The 24,671-nt window shown below is 39.7% G+C and overlaps 1 protein-coding gene across 1 annotated transcript in view; it reads left to right on the top strand.

Moving 5' to 3' along the window:
- The window catches only part of MORC1 (MORC family CW-type zinc finger 1), a 314,151-nt gene that overhangs the window by 269,744 nt on the left and 19,736 nt on the right, over positions 1 to 24,671 (top strand). The window contains exons 24-26 of the mRNA XM_055085704.1: positions 12,647 to 12,716; positions 14,834 to 14,900; positions 17,627 to 17,773. Of these exons, the coding sequence (XP_054941679.1) occupies positions 12,647 to 12,716; positions 14,834 to 14,900; positions 17,627 to 17,773 (284 nt within the window). The remainder of the gene's footprint in view (positions 1 to 12,646; positions 12,717 to 14,833; positions 14,901 to 17,626; positions 17,774 to 24,671) is intronic.

Raw genomic sequence — 24,671 nt, forward strand, 5'->3', positions numbered from 1 at the left:
TTAGGTCTGGTGGGTTTTTACCTTGCTCCTTCATCTGCTGTGTGTTTCTCTGTCTTCTCATTTTGCTTATCTTACTGTGTTTGAGGTCTCCTTTTCACAGGCTGTAGGTTTGTAGTTCCCGTTGTTGTTGGTGTCTGTCCCCAGTGGCTAAGGCTGCTTCAGTGGGTTGTGTAGGTTTCCTGATGCAGGGGACTAGTGCCTGTGTTCTGGTGGATGAGGCTGGATCTTGTCTTTCTGTTGGGCAGGTCCACATCTGGTGGTGTGTTTTGGGGTGTCTGTGGCCTTATTATGATTTTAGGCAGCCTCTTTGCTAATGGATGGGGCTGTGTTCCCCTCTTGCTAGTTGTTTGGCATAGGGTGTCCAGCACTGTAGCTTGCTGGTCGTTGAATGAAGCTGGGTGTTGGTGTTGAGATGGAGATCTCTGGGAGATTTTCGCCATTTGTTGTTACTTGGAGCTGGGAGTTCTCTTGTGGACCAGTGTGCTGAAGTTGGCTCTCCCACCTCAGTGGCACAGCCCTGACACCTGGCTGGAGCACCAAGAGCCTGTCCTGCTAGTGTTGGAGGGTCTCCTGCAGAGGCAGGGTGTGGCTGTGTGTCACCGTGAGGACACTGGCAGCAGAATTTCTGGGAAGTACTCCTTGGTGTGAGCCCTCCCAGAGTCTCTCCTGTTGCTTCTGATCACATAGTTTGTGGGTGTCACTTCTGTGGCATATTTTCCTTTTCAATATTAATTTGTGCTTGGCCTTTCAGCCAGGGTGGGCCATTCATTTTCAAAGTCCATGCAATGAGAGTGCTCTTGGTAAGAGCTTGCTTGCATATGTCGTTTGTGGCTGTGGCAGTTTCCAACTGGGATTCAGTTAAAACCCCAGACATTTTTTTAGTGATTAAAAAACTGTCATGAAAATAATGAGGAGTTTTTTTTTTTAAGGACCTCTTAATCCTCTTCAGAATGCCCTAGATAGCTGCTTGCTTGGACCTTTGGAGCCATTATGTGTGGAGCCATCAGTTTGCACTGCAGCAAACTTCTTTCATTATTTTACACAATCTTGTTAGCACAGCTACCATTCTGTCCCCCATTTCAGGGCAACTAGTGTGATCCCTATTTATTATCTCAGCTTCTGCAAAATTGTATTGTTCTGAAATTCTACTCTGTGTGTGCGTGCATGTGTGTTTTAGTGGAGTTAGCCTTTCCTTTTTCCATGGGGCTGTGATGAAATTCAGCTGCTATTCTTCACATGTATCATCTCATCTAATCCTTTTAGTAACCTGAGGGGTACATTCTCTTTTCATCCCCATTTTACAGAGGAAGAAAATAAACTCGCTCAGGATCACAGGAACTGGTCACCTTAAACCCTAGGTGTTCAACCTCAGCTCCCACTTTCTTAACCACTCCTCATTATGACTTCTCCCTTTATTGCCCATCTGCATGGGCTGACCCCCACATCAGTTCAGCCCATTGCACACAGGTGGGTTGGAGTGCACAAATACACTTTTCTCAGGGGTGAGGATTTGAATATTTTGGCTTAGACAGGTTTCCAAAGTTTCATAGATGGGCATTCTCCAGCCAAGAGTCTTGAATTCGTTTAAAAAAAAATCAAGCCATCATCCACTCCTTGCCCAGATTAAGCTAACTTCCCATTATCCCATTTCTGACCTTATCCACCCCAAATCTGACCCTACACAGTAATGTTCTTTTGTGCTCAATATCTGACTCTTTTCTTTCCAGTCAACCTAGAATCACATAGGAATCATCCAGATCATCATCTCAGGGATGATTCCTGGAAAGGAGAGTCTTCTCCTTGCCCAAGATTATGAGTCTAGTAATATGGCTGTGGTCATAACTGTAGTACCAACCCCTCCCATGAGCTGGTGGCTCCTGACCCTTGGCCTCCAGAAAATCCTATTATTTCCCATCTTCCATCTCAAAACACATGCCCTGCCCTCTCTTTTAATGAATACTGGATGTTCTGAACTGTTTCTGTCTCAAGCATTTACAAACCCATGTGTAGAGTTCAAATATGTCCCAGTTAACCCCAGATGGGGAGGAAATAGAAATTCTTTTCTGCACCCCTTACAGATGTCAGGGGAATCAACATCTGAGTGAAGCTTGCTACAGCTCTGCTTTACTGGAGCAATGCCCTGTGGTACTGTTGTAATTAAGGGTTTGTCTAAGTTCAATTAAAAACTCCTTGTGCACTGCTATGTGATAAATTGGCACTTCAACTTTACTCCAGGCAAAAATTTGACATATGAGCTCCGTAGGACCCCAGTGCCCCTCAGAGTAATGCAATCTGATCAGCTGTCACTGTACCATGCTTAATAGAAGCAATAAAAATAAAAATGAAGCAATGGGACTAGATTCCCAAGCATCTTGTCAAAGAGGTAAGCAGTCTCAAGTTATGTCACCGGTTGAGATGTAAGAAGTGACTATACAGAATAGACATCCTAGAGGATCTATTCTGAAAGGTGACTGGGAAAATTAGGTTGCCAAACCACAGCAGATTGTCAGGCAAGCAGACGATCAATTGGAAGAATGCTTCAAAATGCAGGAACACCAGGGGAATAAAATTACCAATGCCAACAGTAAGTTAGAGAAATTGAGCAGGAAAAATATTCTGATATGTAAGTCAGACTGATGAAAGTACTAACTTTTTCTTACACATGGGCATGCTTTTGTTCATCTTGGTGGAGCATGTACTCCAAGTTGACATTATGCAGATTTTCTGACTCTCATATGAAGCAACATTTACCTTTTTCCTATACTAGTATTTGTTGTTTTTCTATATTTTATAATAATCTTCTTTCAGTTTCTGCTCTGAATATCAGTTGCTAAGGCAGTGAAAGAATATGTATGGGTGTGGTTATTTTAAGTCGGTTTGGACCTGCCTGTTTAATAACCAGGAACCATCCTACCTTTTTGGTTAGACTGGCTTTGGCCCTTTTGTCCTCTGTGGTCATTTAGGTCTTTTTTGCCTTGCACCTGGCCTCAGGAGCAGACTGCCATATGGATTCATTTCATTTTCCCAATCTGCAGACATTAAAAAAACTCAATGGCCAGATCACCACTGACAGATGTATTTTAAGAGTTTTGCAGTGGAGTCTCTGGGGTTTACTCTGAAAGGTGTAACCTCCAGCATCTAGTCCAGAGTGTGATACTTTCTGGGGCTGAAGAAAGATTGATGAATAAAGGAATGAATGGATGGAACCATCTTCCTGTTTTGGCATGAGCTAATAATCCTTTACCACGTACATCTGGTTAGCTCTTTAGGGCATCTTTCAAAAGAAGCTGATGCCAGCTCAGGAAAGGCATCAACCCCCTCTGAATCCCTGGGGTCATTGATGGGGCCTCTGTGGTATGTTACAAAAGCTGAGGAATGTCTGGAAGAGCTGATGAGTTTCCAATGTCTAGGTTTATGTTCTGTGGTAGCCAAAAAAACCCCCCCAAACAAACAGACAAACAAAAAACAACAGTAAGTACCCTGTTTGGGCATCAGTACTATATAACAATGAAAGTAAAAAGGTGACTCAGTAACCCAAAAGAGGTGAAGAAAGAAGAAAAGCAAATAACCTGCATAGTCAGTACCTAAATCAGCTGCATCCACCCTAAATATGCAAATTTTTCTGACTCCTAACAGAAATTTTTTTAAAATGGGAAACTGCATTGATATTGCAATAACATGATTTCTGATGATTAAAGTTGCCTTAATTTCAAAAGCAAGACATTTATTAGTCAATTTTCCTGGTTGATGATGTTACCATTGCCTCTATATGAACCTGTATAGTCCTGTGATTATTGCTGACAGTATCAGAACTTTCACAGACAGAGCACCCCCTTATGAGATATAAACCAGAGCTGCCCCAAGGGCTTTGGAGGAAGAATTGTCTATACTCACCCTCCATAGCATCATCCATCAACTCACCAACAGACTTACAGACACAAAGACAATATGTGATACATCCCCTGACTTAAAGGAAAATCTCCTGGGCAATTTATAATGAATCTAAATATTCAAGTGCCAGTGTGTGAACTATCAGCAACCATGCACCAATTCAAGACACATTTACTGAACAGTACTATGTTAGAGATTTTGAAGGACACCAAAAAAAAAAAAAATGATCTCTTCCCTAAAGGAGTAGAAAAATTGGAAGACAATTCTACAAAACCATGAGTTAGCATTATTTTATGGAAAGGAGACAGGCTCTGAACTCTGACAGATTGACCCAGGTTGACATTCAGACCTGCATGCCACATGTCAGTTGTATCAACTTATGGTCTTCTGTTTTCTTATCTATAGAAGGGGAATAATAATATTACCACCTCTCAAGGTTATTATGAGAATTAAGGATGATTTGTGACAGAATGAAAATAATTCCTTGCGTTACAAGAAACATTTTTTTAAAGATTTTTTTGATGTGAATCATTTTTTTAAAGTCTTTATTGAATTTGTCACCACATTGCTTCTGTTTTATGTTTTGGTTTTTTTGTCCACGAGGCATGTGGGATCTTAGCTCCCTGACCAGGGATCGAGCCCACACCCCCTGTATTGGAAGGTGAAGTCTTAACCACTGGACCCGCCAGGGAAGTCCCCAGAAAAAACATTTTTAAAAAACACCTTTGTAATTCCAAAGAAGGAAAATTCAGCTTTGGGTAGGCCAGGAGATGGGAGTAAAGAATGAAAATTGAGAGAGTGACATTGCTTTGTGGAAGAAAACGTAGAGCTAGAGAGTGACCCTGTGTTTGTGGGAAGGGGTGGGAGGAAGGAGAAAGGATGTAATCACACAAGCAGAAAAACACTGGTGCTGCAGAATCGGAGAGTCTGGAGGGGAAGGTTTGTAGAGAGAGATGAGTAGGCTAACAATTGACGAAGTAAAGTAGACCTGCTTCATGGTAATTTTAAGCTGATTTTTGCCTTGTGTAACTATTTCCTCCATTTCTCAACACAATTTTCAGTAAAATCTGTATATTTATTAATGCTTTATACAGTTGGATTTCTTTTTGGGAGGTGGACCCAAGTGTTGAATTCTGTTTTGAAGTGTCATGGCAAGAATCAAGGCTACTACAGGATCCCAGTCTTATCTGGGTCCCGTAGATATGAGGCTTGGCTATTAAAAATAATTAAAACTCTTTGTAATTTACTGTTAATACTTTTTCAGAGAAAGGAAGAAATCAGTATGTGCCAGAGTAAATAAAATAGACATTTTGGAAAGAGTATGACTTATACTTGTCTTAAAAAGTGGGAAAGACATAAGAAAAGGAGGAAAGAATGTATTTCAGGTAGAGAGAACTATGTGGGCAAAGGTATGGAGGTAGAAGTCTACCTAGTGGTTACAGGGAATTCTGAAGAGAACTTTTTGGTTATTATAGAGAATGTTTATTAATATTTCCAGATATCTTAGAATCACATTGAGAAGAGTTTTGAGTACCAGAAAAGGGTTTGTACTTGAGGGAGAAAGTAGTCAGGACCTGTAGGCAAGTTTTGAGAAGGAATTTAATCATGGAGATTTTGTCTAAAGAATTAATTCTTTGTGTTATGAAAATGTTGTGATAATGAAGCAGTACTGGAAAGAGGAGAAACTAAAGACCAAAAAACCAAGTAGGGTGCTGCTGCCTGGAGATTGTAGTACAAGAAGACAAGGAAAAGTGAAACATCTTGAAGGAAAATTGCACAACTTGGGAAGGCATATGGTAGACTAAACAGTGACAGCAGTTTTGAGATGGCACAATCTGGAATGAAAATGTTATTATAAATAGAAAGAGGGCTTGACCAGAGGAATCTAAGTGGGCAAAGGTGAGACTGAGGATTTGAAGTTCAGCAAGATATTCAAGGGTAAGTGTCCTGAAGTCAGTTGGAAATAACTGGAGCACGGATGAGAAGTTAGGGTTAATGATGCTGGGAAGCCATTGTTTGCATAAGGGGGATAATTTAACCCCCTGAAATTTTCTTTGAGGGAAAATTTTCTTTGAGGGAAAAATAATAATTACCCAGGAAGAGTTGGGACACAGAAGGTTACTAAAATCAAGAGAGGAAAGAATTCCTAGGGACTTCTTCATGCTTCCCCATCTCAGTAAATAATACCATCACTCACAGTTGCTCAGGCCAACACCTGAATTTCTCTCCTTTCACACCCTGCACTCAACCCATCAGCCAATCTTGCTGAAGCAGCCTTCAAACACATACTCTGTTCTACTCCCTCCACAGCTACCCACCTGGCCAATTCACTAACATTTCTTACCAGGATTATAGCAGTAGCCCTATAAATGATTCCACTGCTTCTTTTGGCCTCCACAGTCTAAAAATCTGAGTATCCTATCCAAAATATAAGTCAGATTATGCTATTCTCCTACTTAGAACCCTCCACTGGCTTCTTTTTTTAAAGTTTTATTGAAGTATAATTGAGTTACTGTGTTGTATTAATTTCTTTGGTACAGCAAAGTGACTCAGTTATACATATATACATATATTCTTCGTTTTTAAATTTATTTAATTTATTTATTTTTAGCTGTGTTGGGTCTTTGTTGCTGTGCGCGGGCTTTCTCTACTTGTGGCAAGCGGGGGCTACTCTTTTTTGCGGTGCACGGGCTCTAGGCACGTGGGCTTCAGTAGTTGTGGCTCACGGGCTCTAGAGTGCAGGTTCAGTAGTTGTGGCACACGGGCTTAGTTGCTCCGCGGCATGTGGGACCTTCCTGAACCAGGGCTCAAACCCGTGTCCCCTGCATTGGCAGGCAGGTTCTTAATCACTGCACCACCAGGGAAGCCCCCCATATAGTCTTTTTCATATTCTTTTCCATTATGGTTTGTCACAAGATATTGAATGTAGTCCCCTGTGCTATACAATAGATCTTGTTGTTTATCCATCCTGTATATACTAGTTTACATCTACTGATCCCAAATTCCCTTTCCTTCCCTCCCCTCCCCCTTGGCAACCACAAGTCTGTTCTGTATGTCTGTTAGTCTGTTTTTGTTTCATAGATATGTTGATTTTTATCATATTTTAGATTCCACATATAAGTGATATCATATGGTATTTGTCTTTCTCTTTCTGACTTCACTTAGTATGATAATCTCTAGGTCCATCCATGTTGCTGCAAATGGCATTATTTTATTCTTTTTGATGGCTGAGTAATATTCCATTGTATATATGTACCACATCTTCTTTATCCATTCCTCTGTCGATGGACATTTAGGTTGTTTCCATGTCTTGGCTGTTGTGTATAGTGCTGCTATGAACATAGGGGTGCATGTATCTTTTCGAATAATAGTTTCGTCTGGATATATGCCCAGGAGTGGGATTCATGGAGCATATGGCAACTCTATTTTTAGTGTTTTGAGGAACCTCCATACTGTTCTCCATAGTGGCTGTGACAATTTACATTCCCACCAACAGTGCAAGAGGTGAACCCTCCAATGGCTTCTGCTCACACTTAGAATGAAATATAGTGCCCTCCAAGGCCCTACATGACCTGGCCTGACTTCCTTGCTGTCCTCCCTGCCTATAATTCATTACTTCTCTCACTCCGCTCTAGTCACCCTCACCTTCCTTGGCCTCCAACACCGTAAGCTTATTTTTCCTTCACAGCCTCTTCCTTTGTTGTTCATAATGCCTGGACTCCACTACTCCCTACCCCCAGCAACACACGTGGATTTTCTTGACTTGCGTTTCAACTTTCTTTTATTCTGTGAGTATATGGAGCATCAGTTATTGTCCTAGACATTGGGGATACAGCAGGAAAAAATTAGGCACTACTCCCTGTCTTCATGATGCTTCCATTCTAGTGGGGAAATCAGACAATAGACGAGATAAATAAGGAAAATACGTTGCATGGTAGACAATCCTAAGTGCTAAGGAGAGAAATAGAGCAGAGGAAGGGGACAGGAAGTGTCAGTGTGGGTGTGGTGAGAGTGAGAGCAATGTTATATAGAGGGGACAAGCAAGGCCCGACTGAGGGGAGATGCTTGAGGGAAGACTAGAAAAAAGTTGAGGGGAATAAACAAATCAACAGCAACTCAAAGACCTGGAGAAAGGAGGGTGTGGAAGATTACAGTGACCCCAGGGAGGCAGTTGGGTAACCCAGGTCATTCTCCTTCTCTTACCTGTGATATTTTTCTTCAGAGAACTTACATGATTACATATCCATCTTTTTATTTAATATCTTTCTCCCTCACTAGAAAATAAGCTCCATAGTCTTCATCATAACAGTGTCTGACTCAAACTGGGAACTCAGTTTTACTGAATAAATTAATGAACAAAAGGGAGGCGCCTAGGACATAATGTTAACTATGGAAGAGTGAAAACAGGAAGGGCCTTTGAACTTGGCAGGAGGGCAAGAACTGGTAGCCTTTATTGGTCCTTGATAAAATGTTTGGGGTCGTGTGGAGGGGCAAAGAAGCAGAAGGAAAGAAGCCAGACAAAGTGATATCAACCAGTTCTTAAGCTTCCTTAATGATGGATGAATGAGAAAAGTGTTACACACAGTTGACTATGGTATGCTCTTTTTCCTCTCTCTAACTTATTTATGATTTATTTATCCTCTTAAATAGATACTTCACAAAATTGAGCATGTGGTATTATGCTGATCCTTTGCATGCCTTGGAGAGTTGACAAATCCCACTCTACTCGTTGTTAACATAATTTTAATTAAGGTATCTAAAACCCCTTGTTAAGACTTAACTGTAATCTCATTTACTGTGTGGGAAGTATTATCTATTTCATGACCGAAGTAAAATCTTAGGAAAGCGATATCCTCAAACTGCAGAGTATGAGACACAGTTAAGCCTAAGTGGCTGGAGCATTTCTACAATGAAATGAAGTAATATATGTGAAAGAGCTTCACAAGTATCAAAATTCACAAATAGTGTCATTGAAAAGACAACTCTGCATGTTTTCTTGTCTCAGCTTGAAAAAATCCAGACCTTCAAAGCTGCAAGTACATTGTAAAAAAAAAAAGGCGGCATCCTATGAGCTCAGATATTTACACAGTGTCATTTAAAAGGAAATACTGTAGGCTGTGAATTGTTTATCCAAAATATTTTAAACATTACTATGCCAAAGAACAAAGGAAATAAAAGAAAGGAAAAGAAAAGAAGGAAATCTCTCCTGCATTAGAGATGGTAAAGCTTCGTGTAAGAAACACTTTTGGGGTGAGGGGAGCATATCTGACCATCATGGAAACAGCCCTCACACGGCAGAGCTCAAAGTAGAGAACCAAACAATAAAATGCAAAAATAATTTCAAGAGGCTGTGTTAATAATACCGCCACCAGGAGTTCCCTGCTGGGAGTGCTGTCATTTTTGTTAAGCTTGGATACTTTTATCTTGTCTGATTTCCATCATAAGAAGAAGTTACCAAAAAAAAATGAACACATACTGAGCAGGATCATCATAGATTATTACAAAGTGGTTATTACTAAAGGCGCTAAGTAGTTCTTCTCATGAGCTTATCTTGTGGTTGCTGTTAACTGTGGTAGGATATAGTCTATGCTGCTTATAAACTGGTCAAAAAATATTCATTTCAAAGGAGAGACACAAAGTGTGGAGCTTTTCCTTACATATCAACACATCAGGAGAAAACTTTAGATTTTATGTTACATCAGAAATAGATACCATTTTAAAGTCATTTTGCAAAATGAACTTTAAAAATATATGCATTTCTGTCCTGCGACTTGAGGACACAGGGAGGGGGAAGGGTAAGCTGGGACAAAGTGAGAGAGTAGCATTGACATGTATACACGACTAAATGTAAGATGGATAGCTAGTGGGAAGCAGCTGCATCGCCCAGGGAGATCAGCTTGGTGCCTTGTGACCACCTGGAGGGGTGGGATAGGAAGGGTGGGAGGGAGACACAAGAGGGAGGGGATATGGGGATATATGTATACATACACTTAGGAAAGCGATATCCTCAAACTGCAGAGTATGAGACACAGTTAAGCCTAAGTGGCTGGAGCATTTCTACAATGAAATGAAGTAATATATGTGAAAGAGCTTCACAAGTATCAAAATTCACAAATAGTGTCATTGAAAAGACAACTCTGCATGTTTTCTTGTCTCAGCTTGAAAAAATCCAGACCTTCAAAGCTGCAAGTACATTGTAAAAAAAAAAAGGCGGCATCCTATGAGCTCAGATATTTACACAGTGTCATTTAAAAGGAAATACTGTAGGCTGTGAATTGTTTATCCAAAATATTTTAAACATTACTATGCCAAAGAACAAAGGAAATAAAAGAAAGGAAAAGAAAAGAAGGAAATCTCTCCTGCATTAGAGATGGTAAAGCTTCGTGTAAGAAACACTTTTGGGGTGAGGGGAGCATATCTGACCATCATGGAAACAGCCCTCACACGGCAGAGCTCAAAGTAGAGAACCAAACAATAAAATGCAAAAATAATTTCAAGAGGCTGTGTTAATAATACCGCCACCAGGAGTTCCCTGCTGGGAGTGCTGTCATTTTTGTTAAGCTTGGATACTTTTATCTTGTCTGATTTCCATCATAAGAAGAAGTTACCAAAAAAAAATGAACACATACTGAGCAGGATCATCATAGATTATTACAAAGTGGTTATTACTAAAGGCGCTAAGTAGTTCTTCTCATGAGCTTATCTTGTGGTTGCTGTTAACTGTGGTAGGATATAGTCTATGCTGCTTATAAACTGGTCAAAAAATATTCATTTCAAAGGAGAGACACAAAGTGTGGAGCTTTTCCTTACATATCAACACATCAGGAGAAAACTTTAGATTTTATGTTACATCAGAAATAGATACCATTTTAAAGTCATTTTGCAAAATGAACTTTAAAAATATATGCATTTCTGTCCTGCGACTTGAGGACACAGGGAGGGGGAAGGGTAAGCTGGGACAAAGTGAGAGAGTAGCATTGACATGTATACACGACTAAATGTAAGATGGATAGCTAGTGGGAAGCAGCTGCATCGCCCAGGGAGATCAGCTTGGTGCCTTGTGACCACCTGGAGGGGTGGGATAGGAAGGGTGGGAGGGAGACACAAGAGGGAGGGGATATGGGGATATATGTATACATACAGCTGATTCACTTTGTTATACAGCAGAAACTAACACAACATTGTAAAGCAATTATACTCCAATAAAGATGTTAAAAATATATATATATGCATTTTATTTACTTCCTGGGGTATGAATTTATTTACAGTATAAGAATAAAAATATTTTGAAATGGACCAAAGTAGCTTAGAATCAGTTTTATTTATTTCCCCCTACCTACAAGGCTTGCTTTCTCTTAATTTGGGTAAAATAGATAATGACGGTGATGGATGGCCTCACAGTTCTTTCGTTGCTAGGTTACATGTGTGACCATTTAACCTGCTTCCTGACAGAGCACAGTTTCCAGAATGCCATGTAAAATATATGCCTTTGTTTCCTGGGACGGGAGAAAAGGAGGGTTGATAGCCTCCCCATCCCACGTTTGTTTAGCAGTTTAGAGGGGGCAGTGAAAGGCGAAGGATACACACAATGGGTAAGCTCCAGAAAACTGACAGCTCTACACCTCACACCAGGTGATGGAGTCAGGAGCCCAGTGTGTCTCAGCACGTGTTCAGGGGTCTTCAGATCAAGGAGCAGACAGAGCTTTTGCTTTACCCCTGTCTTCTTCAGATTCCTTTTTTTACTGCCTTTGCCCCACCTTCTCAGACACTTAAAAATACGTGAAAGGAGCTTCTGGATCTGTTTTCCTGGATGGCATAAACAAACTCCATCTCTCTCTCTCTCTCTCTCTCCGTCTCTCTCTCTCTCTCTCTCTCTCTCTCTCTCTCTCTCTCTCTCTCTCTGATCTAAAGAAGTGCATTCCCAAAATGTAAGTTTCTTTTGCATGAGCCTTGTAAAATAGGCTGACAGGGTTCCCAAGGCGATGGGAGACCTCTCTTCTGATTGCCATATTCCACCCCACAAGCTCTCCGAAACCCCCTTGGCCCGCATCCCGAACACCACACACACACACACACACACACACACACACACACACACACACACACACACACTCACTCACATCCCCTCACTGTAGGTGCCACCAACCCTCCTGGCTCCTGCATTCAACACATTAAGGCTCTGTGACTCATTTTAAGCAGATTTCCTGAGATTCTATCAAAAGACAAAGTGTCCCTTCCCTCAACTTCCCAGGTACGCTCCCCAGCCCCATCCCCACGTTCTTCCTTATCAGGCCCCGACCTCCTCAAAGTTCTCATTGCGCTGATGTTGAGCTCATTCTCTGTGTCTGCTCTGTAGCAGCTAGGGGTGTGATCGTCCTTCTCAAAGCAGCAGAGGCTCCATGGTTGCTCCTGGTGATCAAACACTTGACCCATGTGTGAGAGTCATTGTTACATCCATATAAGATATGGATTTTAAAAAAATATCTATACAAATTTTGGTAGAAATGTAAAAATCCCATTAAAGAAATGATAGACATAAACATGACAGTTATAATGCAACCATCCTTGAGCTGCATGCCAATGTAATTTTTGACAACACGTATGATTGTCTCCCTTCATAACATGTCCCTAAACTGTCCTTCTGTCAACTTTATGGTCTCTCTGTGATACAGGCATTGATGTTCAAGGTCATTTTTGTACATTACTATATGTCCTTTGTTTTTGTACAGCTTTAAATACAGAGCTTGTTTTTCAGGTTTTAGATAAAAGTGACACTGATGTTTCACTGAAACAAGAAGAAAAGGAAGTTTCTCTTATGAAAGAAGGTAAAAAAAGAATTCAGTTTACATATATTAGCTGTAATGTCTTGAGTCTTTTTCAGTATGACTTATGCGACATATCTTATGTAGGGTATAGATCAGAAGTTTGGTAGCAGTTCAGATTTAAAAAAATTAAATCTGTTGTTCCAATAGTGGGAGGAGAAGTGGGTAGAGAGTGAGCTGCCAACCTCACACATTTTGGAGGGGCGGGGGAGACTTCCTGCCTGAGCACACTTCCCCCAGTCCTACCTCACTGCCTGAAATTCCAACAGTGGACGTATGTCACCCCCTCATTGAATTCTACTTAGAAATTTGCTGACGATTGATATCAGGTCTATAATTTTCAGAAACTATTTTTGAAAATTACGATGACATTCCTCTGTTTTCAGTCATTTTTGTTCTTTCCCTATTTTACATGATTCCTCTGAGATCACTAAGAATAGTTCAACGACCACATTTATTAGTTCCTTCATGTCCATGGGATGTAATTTGTCTTAGGTGAGAGACTTGAGCTTCTTTTAAGCATAAAGTTGCCATCTGATAATATTCAATCTAAAGACAATTTCCTTGCATAGAGAAGCTGGAAACAAGCTAGACTCAGAAAATTTTATTTTCTTAGTGTCCATTCATTATTATTAGTAGAATTCTTTTATTATGTGTTATATTATTATTATACCATTGTCTCTTTTATTGTAAAATTATACCATTGGGCCTAAGCAGCAGGACCATTAATTTCATTGTCATCTTCTTATTCTGAAATAAGTTTTAAAGCCTTTTTTAGTCTCCTAAACAGGTCTCAGTTCATTTTGACTCCATAATTTCCAGTTGTTTTTGTGTTGATCCATGCCATCATTTCATGTTCACTCTTGATTGTAAGCTCTCCCTTCTTTTATACTTCATCGCTTAGGTAACCTAATCAGTCATTCATTCACATCTTTATATTTGAACCCATTAGTGAGGTCCATAAGAAATCACACTTTTTCATCATAACTAGGATAATTAGCTATTCCACAATCAAGATTTCTTTTGTAAGGGTCTCTTAATTTTAAAGCCAATCTTTTATAGAAGTTTCAAGCTATTAACATGCCTTTAAGTATGTGCCTGTTGGATTTCCAAATTGTAATGAAAAGATTGTGAATACAATTTTGGTCCTAAAATTAATATTTAATTTCAAATACTCATCCTGGAGTTGGAAGGAACGAATTGTGAAATATTTTCAAATGACTGTAATTATGAATTAGTTGGCTAATGGGTTAAGAAATTTTACTTTGCATGCAGATCATGAGCAAAACCAACTGTGCCTGCAGTGTGCTTGGAAAACCTCTCTGTCTATTCTTTTTTATGTTTCCTTAGAGGAGTCAGGCAGGTCCTCAGCCATTTACTCACCATCCGAAACTTTCCTTGTTGCTGTCCTGTTCCGCTTGGCCTTCAGTGGCCCTAAACTTATTGGCAAGGGTTTACTTGGTGGAACAAGATCACAGTTATCACAAAGAATTCTAGAGATAGCTGGAAGAAGAACACATTGACTTATTCCTTACACTCTCCCCAAGACACCCTTGAAACCAATCTGAGGGGATCAAAGCATTTCTGCTTTTCTATGGACTGTAAACAAATCACTAACCTCTCTGAACCTCGGATTCTGAAGTTCCCTGAGTGAGAAGATTAACTTGATGACTGTAGGTCTCTTTCTGCTTTAAAGTTCTGCTCTCTCCTAGATGCACATTTCTGATTGGGATCTGTCAGGATGTCTTTGAACCTGAACCCAAAATGGAAGAGAGTAAGATACTGGGGGAAGACAAGTGGTTGTCTGGGCAGAGGCTGCTGAGAGAAGGGACACTGAACAGTTCCCATTAGTCATCCCGTGCACAGCAATAGCAGAAAATAAGCATCATTAAAAAGAAATTACAAAAAACAAGCTACAGAGGCTCTTGGATTCTTTATTAAGAGGTTATTATAAATTGCCTTAAGAACATATTGGTGCAGTTTTACAAAAGAGTGTTTGAATACAAAGCCAAATTATATTCAAGTTGTTAATGAACTGCTAACACTTCTTTCAGTTCACTTTATTGTGTATTCGCCAAAATGTGATTGATTTTCTTCATTTTGTCTATGTTCTTTTGAAGAAAAACAGGAGCTGTGCAGTGATACTCCAGAAATAAAGAGAAACCCTTCATCACCTAACTGGGAAAGGTGAGTGTACTGCAATTATACAAATTCCAAGGGAGTACAGTTATACTGTTGAAAAGTAATTATCAATGTTTAAATACAAGAAGAAAGAAAATAATAGCAACAAGCAAATGCAATTAAGAGTGGAACCAAATTTTACAAAGGAGACAGGAAAGAGTAGAATACACTAGATTTCTTACCCTTTTCCCAAACTTTTTCATTTTCTTTTGTGAGGATTTGGGAATTATGAAATGGAACAGGCTTAACTTCCTGCTCACAGAAAGCAACTAATTCAAATTATTGTAATATAGTCAAAGAACTAAAAATGTCACATATATGTATGACTATGAAATCATGAGCTGGTTTTTTGTGTGTGGCTCGTTATCTTATTGCCATACATATGTGCAATAATCATTGTATGCTAGAATTTTCTTGACATGAGACTCTTGTCACTTTTAAATAGAAGCTGAATATTTTGGTTATCCAATAGAATGAAAAAAAAAATGTTTTCAAGGAAGGAGAATCTTATCCTCACGCTGCTCCACGACCCAGTTCAAGTGTTCTCTCCTTTGGGGGCCCTGATTCTCCTGGGCAGACTCAGGTGTTCACAGAGCCACCACTGCAGGGATCAGATTGCATCATAGTTCATTCAACTGCAGTAATTATTTGCATGTGAGCTTCATGAAGGACAGGGCTCGTATCTTTTCTTCTTTGTAACTCTGGCCTCTGACAGGTCTTCCCCGAACACTCCATCTAAAATAGCCCACCCCGCTTCTGATAAGGCACACCCTCAAATTGTATCATCCCACTGTATTTCTTTCAGAGCCTTTATTACTATTTTAAAGTATCTTATTCAATTATCTATTTCTTTTAACACTTTACATTCTAGCTTTCTTATTTTCTGTATTTTCACTTGAAACTAACTCACTCCATGAGAGCAGGGGCTGTCTTACTCACTGCTATTTCCTTAGTGTCCAGAATAGCACCTGCCTCAGAGTTGGCATTCTATAATATTTGCTTATTGAATAAATGATGTAATTTTTCCCCCAGTGCTGTTGTTAGGTCATTTTATGGATGATGCTTTAACCTAGAATTATTTATTAAAATTTGAGTTGAAATTTAAAATCTATCCAAAAACTAAAACATGTTTTTTTGTATGTGTGTGTATTATTTCATATATTACTTTTAGGCTTTTATGAACTTGTGTTTTTTAAAAATAATCTTTGAGTCATAACTACAATATGAATGTTAGAACTATTATCCAATTAAAACAATCTTAATGGGAGAATCTTATCAAATTCATTAGTAGTGGTAGTAATAATAAAGATGATTATAATAACATTGATAACTAGGTACTGTCTGCTGAGCACTTAGTAGGCATTGAGCTAAATTCTGTGTATGTATTATGTAATCCTCAGCACAGCTCTATGAGGCAGGCACTATTATTATTTGGCAGAAGAAGAAACAAAGGTTCAGGGAGGAATCTCTGTGCTCTGGTGTAGTGCATTTTACCCTCCACCTCCCACCCCAGCATGAATTTCCAGCATCCCAAAAATGGTAAAAAAAAAAAATTATTTAATTTAAGGACTTCTTTAATAAAATTTCAGCATAAAGGAGGTTATAATTAATAGGCTTCAGACATTGTGTGAGTGTTCTTTATCAGACAATTAAGCATTAGTTATAATGTTCTTAAGCTTATAAAAAGTATCAGCTGAAGTTAGGCAGTATAATTACTGACAAAGAACTGTTGACAGTAGAAGCATGTTCCATTTGATATAAACTATTATCCAATTTTTTTAAAAAGGTCCATACATTGTAAACAGAGGAAACTCTCTAGAGCTGCGGTCTTAATTCATGGATGTTAGCATGAAGGGATTACTAAAATCTCCTTTTCACTTGACAAATAAGACCCTACGTGATCTGGCCCCTACCTGCCTACCCAGCTTTGCCTCCCGTATTGCGTGTCCCCCAGCCCTCTTGAGCTTTTTTTGTTCCCCTGGTACTGAAAGCCTTGGGGCTCATTAACACACTACACACTACTTTTTGTGTCCTCATTGTGAGCTCTTCTCCATGCTGCAGCCAGTTACCCTTTTAAAACATGTATCAATCAGATCACCTCACTCCCATGGAAGAAACCCTCCAATGGTAGCACCTGCTCTGCTTAAAATAAACTCCAGTCCCCACCCCATGGCCAGTGCCTCTCACCTCCTCTCTCTGCCTGTTCTTCCTGTGCACTCCACCCCTGCAGCCCTGGCCTTCTCATGTGTCTCTCAACAGCCCTACCTTGTTTCTCCCCCAGGATCATTACACTTCACCTGGAATGCTCTCTTTCCACCAGATCTTGACTACATATTTGTTTCAGCTGACTTTGCTTTATTTCTGGACCTACCTTCTAAACCTACCTTCCCCCAGGCTAAAGTAGAACTTGGGTTTAAAAGCCTCTTTCAGCAAATAAGAGACAAATGGTATATGACTACTGTTATTAAGAATAAATTACTGCCAATTCTATTTAATTGGGGCTACCCAAAAACCTTGAAACAAGATTTGTCAGGAATAAGTAGTAATTCTTATACCTGAGAATTGATCTTATATAACTACATAAATGACAGTTTTCAGCATTACATCTATGTCCTAGCTTTCATTTGTTGTGTATTAACATCTCATTTGTTGTGTATTAATATTTCTGAATTTATTAGTATCTAATGTGATTTCTACTTAGAAATTATAAACCTTGGCTTGTTTTTGCCCAGTATGCCAGTGGAAGATTTAAATTCAAGTTCTGGATACAAAGCCAGAGTGTCTGTGAGGGGTGGTTGTAAAGTTGCTTCTTCACTGACAACATCTTCTCAAAGCACACCTGTCAAGGAAACAGTAAGAAAACTGACATCTAATTTAAGGTAAAGATACTTACTAGCATATTTCTACATGCTTTGTTGAATTTTCTAAGCAGTGACACCTCCTGATATTTTTTTCTCTGTTGATTGGTGATATTATTGAGAAAATTCAATAGAATGACTTGTCTCCTAACTGCACTGATTTAGATATAACGTGGGTGACATGTCTTTTGAAAGAGAACTGTTGTCACTAACTGCCCTCTTGTTACATGGTCCAGCAATATGGTGGATGTTAATCCTCTCTCCAGTGTAATAAAGAACCAGGGTTTGTAAGGATAGAAGACAGGACAGAAAGCGCTATTAAAAACAGACGAATGGTAGTGTATATATGTCCATGCCACTATCTCTCTTCGTCCCAGCTTACCCTTCCCCCTCCCCGTGTCCTTAAGTCCATTCTCTACGTCTGCGTCTTTATTCCTGTCCTGTCCCTAGGTTCTTCAGAACCATTTTTTTTTTTTTTAGATTCCATATATATGTGTTAGCGTATGGTATTTGTTTTTCTCTTTCTGACTTACTGCACTCTGTATGATAGTGGGAGGCAGCCGCATAGCACAGGGAGATCAGCTCGGTGCTTTTGACCACCTAGAGGGTGGGATAGGGAGGATGGGAGAGAGACGCAAGAAGGAGGAGAAATGGGGATAAATGTATATGTGTAGCTGATTCACTTTGTTATACAGCAGAAACTAATACACCGTTGTAAAGCAATGATACTCCAATAAAGATGTTAAAAAAAAAACGAATAGGGGCCATTTATAATGAAGAGGGCAAATAAAAAATAAAAAGAATTCTCACTGAATTTCTTCCTTCCTTCCATCTTCCCTCCCTCCCTTTCTTTCCATTCTTTCTCTTTTTTTTTTTTTCCTGCCTCACGAAGACCCTCATGGCATTATGGCCTTCTAGAAAGTCTCTTTTTGTAGCTTTAGATACTGAACTTATTGAGAGAAACTGAGTTTTACTTTTTGGTTCAGTGTAGCATCTTAACATTTGTGGGCATAGGTAGTGAGGGATTTAAATGTCTGGATCTCAGTTCTCAAAGGCTGGAGACAGGGAGGGGGTAAAGTCCAAGGTTCAGAGTTTTTCCAGGTAGGGACCAATGATAGGAGGGGGCTTTACAATGAAGCCAAAGAAGTTAGTATACAGAAGAGTTCTCTCAAATAGGTGTCATATGAGAGGGTGGGAGGTGAGAGCTGAAACATCACTAAATTAGTACAGCCAGTTGGTTTGGTTGGGCTTCACAGGCTTTGAGGGGCCTGGGTGAGGCAAGAGGCTTTCAGCAGAGGGAAATATACAACATGCTCTAGCTGGAATAGTATTTTCCCTTAGGATGTTACTTTGACTTTCTGATCAGTGACTGACAAAATCTTCCTGAAGAAAGGAGTTGTCAAAGGATGGAAACAGGGAGGAAGAGAAAGTTAGAGGTGGGGCATATATATAGGGAGCTATGGCCCCTACGGGCCATAGCTATGGCAGGTCCAGGATAGGGTCTAGGGTCCTGTGTGTGACAGTAGACTGCAAACCACTGGAAGCCTTGAGCTCCATTCTGCAGTTGCCCTGGGCTTTATGGAAATTTCTGTGGCGGTGTCTAGGACTGCGGGGCTGTGCTTATATGGATGAGGGCCCCACCTACCATCCTCTAGGAACACACACCTAACATCCGTCCTGCCCTAGGAGAAAGGAGGACACTCTTGTTATATTCAGGTGGATCCATCTTGGACTTTGCATCAGGACACATTTTCACTAATGACACTAGGGATCCAGAGACAAGCTATTGATCAAGGAGTGAAGCCAGAGTGCTGCATTCCTGAACAGTAAGTTCTGACTGCCAGATCTGCACAGTGTCTGGGTTGGCAAGCTTGCACGAGGCTGGGAACGGGACAGAAGCAAGCCAGACCTCAGGATTGTACAAATATTATGAGGTTGAAAAGGCCATTCATCCAGTGATCTGGATGGATGTCAGTCTCATACTGCCATGGCCTACAGTATAGTCCCTAGAAAATGGGATTCTCCAACCATCTTCTTGCCTTCTGTCAGTGTTTGTCCAGACATAGTATGTAAGATCCTCATCCTTGATGTTGGGTAGCCTTAAATTTGAATCCTGGTTTCTTACTCACTAGTTCTGAGATTCAAGCATGTCGATTGGTCCCTAAGACATGGTAGTATGGAAAAAGTTATATATCAATATGCCTGCGTATATCTGAATAAATGTGTGCATATTATTTAAAAATGTATGGATATGACATGTCCAATGGTTGGGACATTGCTTCAAGTGAACCAGGCCTTCTTGATGATAAAATAGCCACTATTTATGAGTCATTATTATATTGTACACAGTCACCTAAGTGCTTTGTATACATTAGCTCCTTAGACAAACTTACAAGGCTGGTATTATTTTTAATTTTTTTTTTTTAAATGCTAAACTGAAAAAGAGAAACCAAGTAACACTCAAAATCACAAAGACAATTACACAGCTACTAAGGACAGGGCTCCCTGATTTGGAATCTCTTGCTCTTAATCACAGTGTATATATATACTCACATATACATATGTACATACTTACAAATACACACACACACACTTTTTGTAATATTCACTACATATACACACACACACACAGACGCCCACACACGCTTTGCTACTCTGCACTATGAGCCTGGAGAGATTTGCCTGGTTGTGTTGCAGCAGAGTTTGGATGTACAACTGTGCATTATCAATCATTTTCTTTATTTTTTCTTGGCTAATTTTTGTTCTGCCTCTAAGTGTATCATCATTATTAATTTTAATGAGTTACATGTGATCAAAAAGGAGATACTCTGATGGAGTGCACTAGGCTTTAAGGTGCATCCATCTCTATAATTAGGCATCACTAGAAAATTTAAATTTCCCAGAAACCATCTCCCTAATGAACATGTAGAATCTTTAGTACTTGAAATCATCATACTATTATCAACTGAACCCTCTGAAAGCCAAATGAATTAATAAATAAGCTCCTTTCTGCACCAGCTCCTTTCTGCACCAGCTTGAATTTTTTTGTGGTGATTGTTTTATAAAAATATTCAGTGGGAAAAGAATTGTACACAACACAAGGCTTTAACTGGAACAAAAGGAGCTCCTCATTTACCAATTTTCTCTTTTGCCTTTGGCAAAATGTTTTCTCACATTTCACCAGTGAAAACAGATTTCTTGTCTTCTTTATGTTTTCTTCCCTGTACTGCACTATTCTATCGTCTGGTCCACATATTAGTCCTTGTGTTTACTAGACTTTAAATTCCTCCAGGCATGAAGATTGTGGCTGGCCATGTACAGTGTGGAGGGGACCATGTTCTTTACACTCACGATTGTTCACCAGACCTGCCTTGCTTGTCACAGATAAGAGAGCAGTCAGGCCCTTTGAAGTGTGTGGAGTGTTCCCTCTACTTGGTTCAATTTGAACATGACATCATCCTTATCCCTTCCTATACTGCTAAATGGGCCTCTTCTATTAGATTCATGTTATAAATTAATAAAAAATAGTCGTTCTTATTGTCCATTTTTATCACCCGATTATGCTCAGTTTAACATTTTCCTATCTTGCATTATGTTTTGTTTTATGTATATTAATTTATTTAATCCCCAAATATAGTAACTCCTTTGAAAACAGATTGAATTTTCCACACTGTGTCCAATGTGTAGTGGTAGATTTTCAAAAATAATTTTAGTTAAATTGAAAGGGATTAATGTAAAAAGCAGTGAATAGTATTACTGGATGTTAAAGTATTTTCAAATAATGGGGTGCAACTGAGTTGTGTGAATAAGTCAGAGGTAAATAAGGTAAACTGAGATCCAGATTGTTAAATTTTATCAAATGGTCCTAAATATTGAAGCAGTATCAAATCTCAAATCACTTTCAACAACAACAACAACAATAATAATATTTTTAATGCACTTACTTTGTGCCAGGCACTGTCCTAAGGGCTCTGCATATGTTAACTCACTTAAACATTACAACAACCCTACAAATAGATACTTTTATTATCCCCATTTTACAGATGAGAAAATTGAGGTATGCAGAGGTTAAGTAATTTGCCCAGCATTACATAACTCTTAAGTGGTAGAGCTGGGATTTGAATATTGGCAGTCTGGTCTCATAGTCCTTACTCACAAATGCTAACCTATAATGCCTTGTTTTAGTTTATCGTTGTATATGTAAACTTGATATAAGTCAGACTTCATTTATTTCACCTCTACAAAAGTGCAAACATGCTTCATGTTATCTTAACTTTAAAAAATACCAAAAATAAATTTTAAAAAGAAAGTCACTTTTTACAGGTTGCTGCCAGTTACTGGAGCAAAAGAAAAGCCCCCCCACCCCACACACACACACACCCCCACACACACACACACACAAAATTAGCAATTGAGGTCTGTCAAAAACTAGGACCTGACTCCTGGTTTTAGAAAGTGGAGCCATGCCATTTCCATAGCCTTTCACTGGGTTGAAGGAGAGAGTTTCGCTCTACCTCAAGGAGGAGGCTTGCCCTTCTTCTTAGCCAAGACCAAGCTTATTATTCACTAGTTTACTCTTTAAAAAGAACAGCAGGATAACCAGGAACCTCTGTGTATCTCTGCTCATGTCTGAAAGAGCAGAGTTATATTAATGCAAGAAAGATTTTTCTTAAGGAAAAATTACCCTGTTGAGAAAGGATATGACCATGGATTGAAAAGGAAATGGCCCTTAGCTGGAGCATTTCAAAGCTTGGTCGTCATATATGGAGACAGAGCTGATTTAGTGTTGTAGCTCAGCTAGTTGAACTCTATAAAAATTTCCAACTCAAACTTGTAGATATGGATATGGTTTCTCTAGGAATTCAACTGAAATGGGCATCATAGCCAAGAACCTATTACAGTCCTGGGTGCAAACAACAGCTCTGGACGATCTTCAGGTTAATTATTTCTTGAATCCCCAAGAAGAGAGATAATGTTAATAAAGACAAATTCCTGATTTTATTAGCAAGTTTGGAGGTGGAACTATGAATAAAAACTCCAAGGGAAGAAGGGGTTTTCTTGGTAAGAAAAGACTCCCCTTGAATGGTAGCACTTGGTTTTTTAGTCCCTCCAAAATACACAGTATCCACTTGGATACTCCAGACACCAGGTTATTCCTATAGTTCTGTGCCGAGCACATCCTTGAAGGACCTTTTGTGAATTAGAGGATCACTGTTTCTGTCTTAAAGGAAACCTGAAGTTTGAGGGTGGAGAGAAGTTTGATAATAAATGTACCCTCCTCAGGAGCAAAAGAAGGTGTCATTGAAGAATTGCATCAAAGAAAGGGACTCAAGACTTATAATAAATGAAGGAATTTTTAAAGAGTTCTTAAGCATCTACACTCAGCCCCTACATTTATGATTTTTGGTAGCTTACAGTTTTTAAGAGGATCTAACAGTTTTCCTGTATTAATTTTTCAGGAAAAGGAAAATGTGAAGGTCTGTGCATTTGTGCTTAGAGACTACAGGAGCAGGATAATTTGTCTTCCTCTCCAGTCAGTCTCGTGGGACAGAATCCCCAAGGGAAGAGCCGTTTAGCAGAAGTGATATGGAGGAGAGAGTACAAAGGTGGATACTAAGGTCTGGGAGGGAGAGGGGCAAAGGAGAGTACAGGTGGGCGTGGAGATGAGGATCCTTAACAATTACGGAACCAGAGAGGTTCAAAATAGGAATAAGTCCTCAATCGAAGAGCTTCCATAAAGATGACATGAAGTTTTGTATATGAAGCCTGTAGCAACACTTAGCACATTTCCAGCACTTTATAAAGAATGGATGAATCTGACCAGGGTGCTCAATACCATCAGAAAATACTCAGTTCCCCAACATATAGTGCAGTTGGCCTGGCATTCTTTCTTCACAGGCTGTACCCCCCAACCCGCACAGCTAGCTGACTCCTACTCTTCCTTTGGGGCTTACCAAATACGAATTTGGGCCCCTCCTCTAGGTAGCCATGGTGCTGCATTCCCATTCTAGCTTCTGTCACACTGTATTGGAATAGTTTGCTTCCTTGTCTGCGTTCCCTACTAGGCTGAATTCAGTGTAATAAGAATGTATTCGGTTCCTAGCATGGGGCACGATGCCAGGCTCTGGAAGGTGCACTAGATAAAGGCTTTGTTTTAGTAGCGTTCAGGGAATGTCTGTGGAATTAACGAGCTTGAGGATATTGAGAAAATACAACATGATGAGCTACTTGTGACAAGTGATTCCAATAAAACCTTTACATAAAGTGTTTCACTTTAAAATAATCTCTCCTTCTCTCCGTGTGTCCTTGTCTCTTTATCTGTCTTTAGAAATAATAGTACACACGTGTGAGACATTATTCAGACTATAATGGTGTTTCATGTAAATTTTGATGTAGAGATTTCACAGACTGAGAATAATCCAGAGCTAATTCAGAACTCTGTCTCTCCCCAACCTGCCCCTTCACCCTTTCCCACTCCCCACCAAATGCCACCACCTCCGAATATTTGTTTTTCTAGAAATACTTCCTTGGAAGATTGCTGATTAGCTCTAAATCTGAACCCCACAGAATTTATACCCACCATGAAAAGGACCAATACTCAGGACCAGTACAGGGGTTTCAACCCTGTATTGGAGGAAGAGAGGCTGGATTTAGGGGAGGAAAGGGGTGGTTTGTATTTAAAAATACCTCTCACCGCTTCTCCTCCACTAAACCTACCATAAACTTGACCACAGGCCTCCTTTCCCAGGGACTCCACTTGAAGCTTTTCTTTCTATGCCATCTGATTTCTGCTCAGCTCAAATACCCAGAAGCCCTTTCTCATCCTGCCTCTTCCCTACTCATCTTCTTACCAGCCAGGCAAATAATTCTGAGGACTGTGTGTGTGTGTGTGTGTGTGTGTGTGTGTGTGTGTGTTTAA

The sequence above is a fragment of the Physeter macrocephalus genome, chromosome 1 (genome assembly GCF_002837175.3).
Source record: "Physeter macrocephalus isolate SW-GA chromosome 1, ASM283717v5, whole genome shotgun sequence".
NCBI lineage: Eukaryota > Metazoa > Chordata > Mammalia > Artiodactyla > Physeteridae > Physeter > Physeter macrocephalus.